This window comes from Macadamia integrifolia, chromosome 2 (genome assembly GCF_013358625.1).
Source record: "Macadamia integrifolia cultivar HAES 741 chromosome 2, SCU_Mint_v3, whole genome shotgun sequence".
Classification (NCBI taxonomy): Eukaryota; Viridiplantae; Streptophyta; class Magnoliopsida; order Proteales; family Proteaceae; genus Macadamia; species Macadamia integrifolia.
In genome coordinates, this window is record NC_056558.1 from 4,190,928 (window position 1) to 4,200,154 (window position 9,227).

Here is a 9,227-nt window from a genome sequence, read left to right on the forward strand (position 1 = left end):
GGGGGTGGGGGGAGAGGGGGTGTGGGTGGGAGAGGGGGTTTTGGGGTGGAGGTGATCAATGGCAAAGATATTCAATAAGGCGCACAAATTACAGGGAGACCATCCAATAGGGGGAGGAGGGACGAGGAGGAAGAGGATGAAAGCACAGCCCTATAATGGGGCAAAGTAACTGGAGATATATAAGGACATCTTAAGTGATGCATGTTCAGTTGGAGTCGGAAATCATTACTTTAGAAACACTTTTTAACAGATGCATTGGTTTGTAGCTTAATTTCGGGGTCCGTTCATTGAACTTGAGTTGAAAGTGATATCATCAGAAGTATATCCCTTTGAATCAACTTTACATTGGAGAAAGAATTAGAGAGAGAGAGAGAGAGAGAGAGAGAGAGAATTAAGTCATTGTGTTCAACAGATTCCCCACCCCCCACCCCTAAAATAAAGCAAAAAAAAAAATAAAATAAAATAGAAATGTGTTTTAAATGCGTTTAAAACGGAATGATTGTCATTTGTCTTTTTTTTGGATCTTTGGGATGCAAACAGAAAAACACAGTCAAAAGGGTGGAAAACAAAAGTACCGTTTTAAATGCATTTTTGCTAACTAATGGGAGCACCATGTCACTCTCTAGCCTCTCCTTTGTCCTTCTAATTCTGGTTCCCTATGTCCCCAATAAAGTGGATGTCTCACCAATTTCAAGAAGTTGAGCTCTAATTTGTTATTTGGGTTGGGGATGGAAGATCCTCTCCAACCCTCCAGCCCTTCCATTGCGCATTCAATGGCTGGGAGGACTTCGGGGTGTGTGCAGATCCCCCTCCCTTCAAAAATAAAATCGTTTGTGGCGATGTCCAGTACAAGAAACCTTCAAAAAAAAAAAAAAAAAAAAATTGATGCTGGAGACGCTGGAGAATTTGTCCCTATATGCCAATGTTTTTAAACCTGGAATTAGTATTGCCCTGGATCAGACCCTATCGGATGGATTTATCTTTATTTTTTTAATATACTTATTTTGTTACCATTTTACTCTTATATCTTATAAGTGGATCAGTTAAAAATCGAGATTGATCAAGACAAGTAATGATCCTATCTGACTGATACCAACCAATGGGATTCAAGTTTTAAAACCATGCTACAGTCTATAGCAACATCATACTTCTACATTACATTGCAAATTTTGGTGTTAATATCCATTAATAAAACAAGGGCTGGTTTTAATACCTTAATCTGAACAATCAAGACGAAGGATTTAATTCTCGGATATCAAGACTGATACTGATAATCATCCCAGATTGGTTTGTATCCATCAACATCAGTTAATTTTATCTCTATTTCTCATTTAAAAAAAAAAAAAAAAAAAGTCAGTCGATCCTGATACAAATGCTTATAACCATGATCAAGACTTCAACCGTTCAATAGGAATACTTTATTCTTGTGTACCTATCAAACGGCTAGAGTGTTGATCTCGTGTATGTGAAAATTTTTGCCCTAGTCTATTCTTTACAATAAAACAGAATAGCTTTTAGGTTTAAAGTTTAACATTTGATTTTTAACTGGCCATACAGATTCCAAGCCCAATCTCTCACATTCTTGGGCTGGCTGACCAATTATTAAATGGGCCCCCAAGGCCAGGCAACAACAAAAGCTTGGGTTGGCTCTTGGTTGGGCAGCCAAGGCCAAATATTTATAAATAAATTATGAGAAAATAAACACTCTCTGTGATGTATGTATTTTTATAAAACCTTAAAATCCACCCTTGTGGATGTCCACAGGACCACATATGTCCCCTCATTGATCTCATAGGACTCATACTGACACATGGGCCACACAAATAGATAGTGTTCTTTTTCTCATAAATTATTCAATCCATGGGTTGTTTTTTTTTTTAAGGGATCGGCAAAAATCCATTTTACTAGTTTGACAAGAGTATTCTAAATGAACTAGTATAGAACTTGTGGTCCATCCTAACTATATAGATTCTCGTGGTCCATCCCAACCGTGCATGTCATCATGTATTGAATCTTTGTCCTTGTTAAAGAAAAAAAAAAATAAGTGTCCGAAATTTAATACATGAGTAATAACTTTAAAAGGCATAAAGAAATCCAATATCACCTCCATTTTAGTATGATTTCTTCATTATAAACAAGAAGAAAAAAAGGGAAGGGGGAGGGGGGACAATCCTTACATGTAGAGAGAACATATTTTTCTACTTTGCATAGAGTAGAGAAACTAAGCGTCAAAAATATAAAATTGTTTGCACTTTTCACAGCGATGATTTGGTTGCACAATCTTATGACCAAAAACATCTTTGTTCCATTTTTTAGGGATGTTCAAGCTCTAAGAGGGGGAGGGGAGAGGATGGGGACAAGGACAGGGGCCATTCAACATGTTGGGTATGTGTGTCCATCAGTTGGATATACATGTCCATCAAACCACAGTAACAACCCAGCTGCTTTGGACTGTGATTGCATTATTAGTCATCTAACTGTCAAGGATTATTTACAAAAATAAAACAACTTATTTTAACCACCTTACTTGGTCAACTTAATTAACTGAATCATATCAATCCTTAACAAATCCAACTTGGGTCAAGATTAGTTCAACCACAGACATTTTTTGGTTAGGAGATGCTACTTCCACTCTCTTTTGGGCTTTTCCATACAATACTACCTTTTTCGTTTGCTTTAGGCACAGACCATGCATGTATCTCTTTCACTTTGAATTAAAATTAAGGATTTGTTAAGATAGAATAATTAATAAAAGGTTTTCAAGAAAAGTAAGTTAATTTGAAGGGGGGAAAAAAGAAGAAGAAATTAATTTTACCCAAAAGAAAAATATAATTGTAGATAAAGGTAATGGTGGTATCATCCAATGAGAATTCATAAAAAGTGTGGAAATAGCATCAGTCTAGTGGTTTGGTAACAACAAATTTCAATTTTTTTTCAGTGTGATATGTAATAATAATATAGACTTTAACTCACCTAAACTATAATAGTTTATTAAAACACTCTTTTAAACTCCAAGCTACTGCAACAAAACCAAAGATTTTAAGCATGCTCACTAACACACTAGATTAATCAATGGCAGAAAATAACCATTCTCAGCCAACAACTAATTGTACAGGTTCAGGTGGACAAATAAAATATTAAGTCAAAGTTGAAATATTTATTAGGGTAATTAATTGGAATCAAGATGTTGTCACATTGTGACCAAGAATCCCTTTTGACAGCTCAGTAAGTATCATGTGGCAATCCAGTAGAGTTCTAAATTTGATGGACATATTGTTTTTGTCATTATATATGCTTTATAATTTCAGACCATTATAACATTTTCATGTTTAACTATAAAGAGATTTACAAGAAAAAGAAAAAGGAAAAAAACGTATCTGGTGTACAAGGCTCCCACATGTGTGAGGTTGGGAGTGAGACTAGAACTACGCTGCCTTATACCGAGAATATCAAGAGACTGTTTTGATCACTTGATCATCAAATCGTAAAATTTTTACCTTTACCATTGGATCAAGCGCAACCCTTAAAGAAATTTAAAAGAATATAACTCCGTAATATCCATAGAAGTGATCAATTCAATATGAGTCAAAGGGTAACTATAAAATGGTATTTTGCTTCAAATAAAGTTTATTTGAATTAGTTTTGCTTCTTTTCTCTGGGGCTGGTCTTTCACTCCTGGTGAGAGAGTCAAATCTAAGAGTGGGCTTAGGAGATTTTTCGATTCTAGATCCTAAATTTTGTGGGTATGTTATACATTGGATTCTTCCTACTTCTTAATTCAATGTCCAATCCTTACTGGTGGTGTAAACAACAAATTATCCTAAACTAATTTTTCTTTTTCTTCACTCTTGATTGCACTCAGTGACTATTAAACCGAATCTGTAGACTGAGAATGGTTGATCGTAGACCAATCAAGCAACGGATTGAGCGTTTGCTACTAAACTTTACTTGATAGATGCACATACTATAAGAGCCGAAGCGTGACAAACTTATTGTATGGACAACGACTTTCACAGTGCTCGCTTCACTTACTTTACGGAATTAGTGGGAGTAATTCTCTATATTGAGATATTGAAAATAAGACTTTTGAGATTGACAATGATCATTCATTTCTGAGTGATCTACAAAGTTCTTTTTCTAGTTATCGAAATTATGATTATCTGATTAATACACTTTAGCCCAGAGGTCTGAACACTAATGAGGAGATGTAAAGCTTAAAACCAGAGTCAAATAAGAACCAGCCCCCTTTTCAGTTTGATGCCTGGTTCAGTTTTAAAAACCATGGTTCGACCATTCAATAACGAACTTTCGAAGTACCAAAATCTTAAGATTTATGGGGTCCTCTGGTTAAACCCGGTTCATGTCAAGGAAGCCCAAGAACAGGCCTGTCCCTGGGTGAGGAAACAAATGGTTTGATGTCCAATTAACCCTGGGTTGTAAAGCATTTGGCTTAACTTTTATTCTTTTGAGTAGAATTTCCAGTTTCATCACTTAGTTGATAATTTAATTACTTTCCAGGGTTACCTTCAACAAACTAAAAAAAATTGAGGAAAGCAACTCCTATAAATGACAAAGTTTTTCACAGTAGTAGTTAGGTTATCTTTATATAAGGTAAGATTATTCTATGCAATCGAAGTGGTTAGAGAAGGAAGAAGAGACTAACAACGACACTTATATATCAAACCACCTGTATCCATTTTTTTAATCCAAAATGTAGACACAGATGTTGAAAGAGCTAAACCTATATAAACAGCTAGCATTAGAAGTTACTGATCATTCTATCTTGGAGTGCAGGAGAAGAAGAAGAAGAAGAAAGAGTATCTTTTCTGTTAAGAATTGTGTTTGAGAAATATGGGTTTGATCTTGCAGCTTCTGGGGCTTCTACTGTTACTTAAGCTCTTTGGATGTGATGCTTGGGCTCATTACACCTTTGTTGTAAGTAATATTTATCACTTTATTATACACAAACTCTAATTTCTTTTGGTTTGTGTTCATGTGTGTTAGGACCATGTGAAGTTTGTAGCTAGGTTTAGTAGATAAGATCTTAACTAGTTGTAGTTAGATATTGGGATCAATTCCCATGTTACCTTGAGGTGGGTTTTTCTTTTCAATCTTAGGAGAGGATGAAAAAATACGAGTATGGATATACACACTATCCATATCAAGGGGGCCCACAGGGTCAGAGAAAAGAGAAAGTGTCAAAGAGTGTTAAGGAAAAGAGAGAGTGTGTTAGAATAGCGTGCTACCGCCAATGTATATATGGTTCCCAAATATAACATATCAAAAGGAAAACTTGGTAAACTTGGTAAGTCCTAATTAAGAAGCTTTTGTTGTTGTAGATTGAGAAAGTACCCTACACAAGACTGTGTAACACAAAGAACATCTTGACTGTTAATGGGCAATATCCGGGGCCACCATTGTTTGTTCATAAAGGAGATACAGTGATTGTTGATGTTATTAACAGGGCAAGAGATAACATCACCCTCCACTGGTAATTCTTAATTTCTATCTATCCTGTGTAGTTATATTCAACTTTCAAAGTTGTTTAAGTAGAGTTTATGTTTGTTAACCATAAGCTTTTTTTCCAGGCATGGAGTGAGACAGCCCAGAAGCCCATGGTGGGATGGGCCTGAATATGTCACACAGTGCCCAATTAAACCTGGAGGCAGGTTCAGGTACAAGGTCATATTCTCCACAGAGGAAGGAACCCTTTGGTGGCATGCCCATTCTGAATGGAATCGGGCCACAGTCCATGGGCCTATCATGATTTATCCTAAGCACGGAACGACGTACCCCTTCCCCAAGCCTTCTGAGGAGGTGCCAATCATATTGGGTATGGACTATTTCTATCTCATCATCTTAGCAACCACTGTAACATTCATATGATCCTTCTCCGGTAAGTCTAAAATGTTGGTATATTTTCGGATTGCAGGAGAATGGTGGAAGAGAGATGTAGCGCAGGTTTACCGGCAACTCATCAGGTCAGGGGGAGCACCTAATGTATCCGATGCTTTCACCATAAATGGCCAACCAGGTGATCTATACCCATGCTCAAAACAAGGTGAAGAAACAACTAACGCTATTCATCTAAAAGTCCTCTAGTCTCAGCTAAATGGAACAGGCTTAAGGTCCTCTTATTCTCATAATGGAAGATCTATACTAAAATGCCAAGCCCAAAGCCTGGAAAATTTATGGGCTGAGCTTTCAAAGTTAGTGGAGGCCCAACCTTGTCTTTTATCATGACAATTTTTTTTTTTTTTTTTTTTTGAGGGTGTCCCCACATTCTTTAGGGTGGGGAAATTCCATAATCCCTATGGACCATTTCCACTCTCAAGAGGGTGGGAGCCCCAAGGAAAGTGGTGCAACGGGAATTCAAATTTCAAACCCAACTAAGACGATTCCCTTGGTGCCTTACCCACTATGAATTACCAATGAATCGACCTCCTTAGGTTCTTGCAATAACATTTCAATGATAATGAATCACTTGCATGGTTTTAGTAAGCACAACTGGATTGGTTGAATCGTAAAATTTAAATTTGCCAGCACTTGATCCCAATCCCTGACGATTTTTTAAACCCTCTTTTGAATTGGTGGTTGTTCATGTTTGATCTTTATTTTTTGCCAATGTTTCCTTTTTTTGTCAGTAAAATGACAAAAAAAAAAATAATAAAATTTAACTCCTATAGCAAGATCCCAAGTTTATTGAATTAAAAACTCTTAAAATTCACATACATTGAGAATTCTTTGTTTTTTCTTCCCCATTTCAATTTCTAGGGATCCACTCAATTTCAATCCGATTTGAGTCAAACTAGTGGAGGCAGATCCCATGTCCGATTCCATAGACTTAACCCATGGTCTATGTGAAACATGAAAAGAATTTTTTTTTTTTTTTTGGGTAGAATTTTTTTTTTTTTTTTGGGTGAATGAAAAATATATTAAAATGAAAAGTAAAAAATTACAAGGCAAGATAACACCAAGAGATGCTACGCCGGACAAACAAAGAGAATCAAAAAGATCAAAACAAGAAACTAAAGAATGAAGACTAATTCAACCCGAAAGAAGTAACAAAGATCTCATACTATGTTAATCAGATTTTCCAATCAGATGAGCGAAGAAAGATGTATTCCCTTTTTTGCAATTGCTACAGATCTTCTTATGGGTCCTTCAATTTTTACATCGGTTTGCAGGAACTTTCAGATTACCAGTACAACAAGGCCAGACTTATCTACTGCGCATAATCAATGCAGGGTTGAATGACAATCTCTTCTTTGCCATAGCTCAACACAAACTCACAGTTGTAGGGGTAGATGCAAGTTACACCAAGCCATTAACAAGAGATTATATAGTGATATCCCCAGGTCAGACCATTGATGCCTTACTAGTGGCTAACCAGTCTCCAAATCACTATTACATGGCTGCAAGAGCTTATTCAAGTGGCCAAGGAGTCATTTTTGACAACACAACCACCACAGCAATTCTCCAATACTCTGATCAATATAACCCATCTTCATCCCCTTCCTTCCCTTATCTTCCCTTTTACAATGACACAGCATCATCAGTGTCCTTCACAGGTTCTCTAAGGAGCTTAGCAAGTAAAGACCATCCTACCAATGTCCCATTAATGGTGGACGCTAAATTGATTAGTACAATCTCTGTTAACACATTCCCATGTCGTAGCATCAACAACAGCACATGTCAAGGCCCCAATGGGACAAGGTTTGCAGCATCTATGAACAACATAACTTTCAGGAACCCATCAATTTCCATATTACAAGCTTACTATAAAGACATGATCAAGGTGTTTGGTGAATCATTCCCAAGTAAACCACCTTTGATCTTCAATTTTACCGGAGATTTCTTGCCACAGCAGCTACAAACACCGATGCGAGGTACTGAAGTGAAGCTACTAGATTATGACTCAGTTGTAGAGCTTGTCTTGCAAGGGACAAACTTGGTTGCAGGGGAAGACCATCCAATGCATCTCCATGGACATAGCTTTCATATAGTTGGATGGGGATTTGGGAATTTCGACAAGAAAAAGGACCCATCGCGGTACAACCTCGTTGATCCTCCTCACCAAAACACTGCTTTAGTGCCTAAGAATGGTTGGATTGCAATCAGATTCAGGGCAAATAACCCTGGTAAGTTTCACTGAGCTCATGAATGTACTATAGTTTTCATCACTTGGATCATGAAGTTGATTCTCTGTTCTAACAATGTTGGTGATTTTGTTTGATTTTAAGGGGTGTGGTTCATGCACTGCCATTTAGAGCGCCATTTGACATGGGGAATGGATACTGTGTTCATAACAAAGAATGGTTTATCCCCAGGAACTCAACTAGTGCCACCACCTGCAGACCTCCCACCATGTTGATCAATCCTTTCTCTCTTTCTTTCTCTCTCTATATCCTCTCTCTGTATGTGTTTACTTCGTATTGTCTTTAAGGTTGGAGTAATATGGGAATTGTGTTTGTAGTTATGGATGCTTCGGTGTTGGCCACAAGAAAATTTTTCATTTCAGAGTTTGAGAAATGAGATAAGAAATGAATGTAACTTCATGTTGAGTATTTTATTTAGTTATTCTGTTATGAGAGGCACGTTTGGTCCAACGATAAAAGTACGAATATTGCAACCTAGTGGTTAAACGTTGAAAATGGTCAAATTCGCCATTCTCGGGGTAAGTCTACGTGTAGTTGTTGACCCCCGAACATCGCACATGTGGGAGCACCAAGTACGCCCTTTTCTGATTTGTTGGAAACAATATCTGTTGAACAATGTGGATGGAGTAGTTCTAATCTGTATTCATTATAGTAGAATGTAAATGGGCCAGGTTTGGCCCACTTGATGTAGGGGGAAGGGTAAGCCCAGTCTAATAGTAAAAGCCGAAAGCCCAAATCCCATGGCTTCAGATGTGGCCAAGTGGGATCGCGAAAAAAAAAAAATGTATGAATACACAAGCATATACTGTGTCAAGTAATAATAATAGATCACGGTATCGGGATTGGTATCAGTCCTGATCGGTTTAAATACCAATATAGAAAAACTGATACGATCGATATCAGACGGTTTTGCCTTATTTTTTAAAGAAAAAAATAACTTCTTTTTATCATTTTGTCCTCAGTATGGACTGATCGATTCATACCTTATTGGTATTGGGATATACCGTTATGACACTGATACGTTGAATCATGGTTATAACTATAAGGCGCACCATGTATTATGGTTAA

The 9,227-nt window shown here is 37.1% G+C and overlaps 1 protein-coding gene across 1 annotated transcript in view; it reads left to right on the forward strand.

The window, feature by feature from the left end:
* The window catches only part of LOC122093772, a 19,875-nt gene extending 11,280 nt beyond the window's left edge, over positions 1 to 8,595 (forward strand). The window contains exons 8-14 of the mRNA XM_042664249.1: positions 4,637 to 4,689; positions 4,848 to 4,935; positions 5,340 to 5,491; positions 5,589 to 5,833; positions 5,933 to 6,061; positions 7,188 to 8,141; positions 8,244 to 8,595. Coding sequence (XP_042520183.1) covers positions 4,637 to 4,689; positions 4,848 to 4,935; positions 5,340 to 5,491; positions 5,589 to 5,833; positions 5,933 to 6,061; positions 7,188 to 8,141; positions 8,244 to 8,374 — 1,752 coding nt within the window. The 3' untranslated portion in view covers positions 8,375 to 8,595. The remainder of the gene's footprint in view (positions 1 to 4,636; positions 4,690 to 4,847; positions 4,936 to 5,339; positions 5,492 to 5,588; positions 5,834 to 5,932; positions 6,062 to 7,187; positions 8,142 to 8,243) is intronic.
* Positions 8,596 to 9,227: the final 632 nt, after the last annotated feature.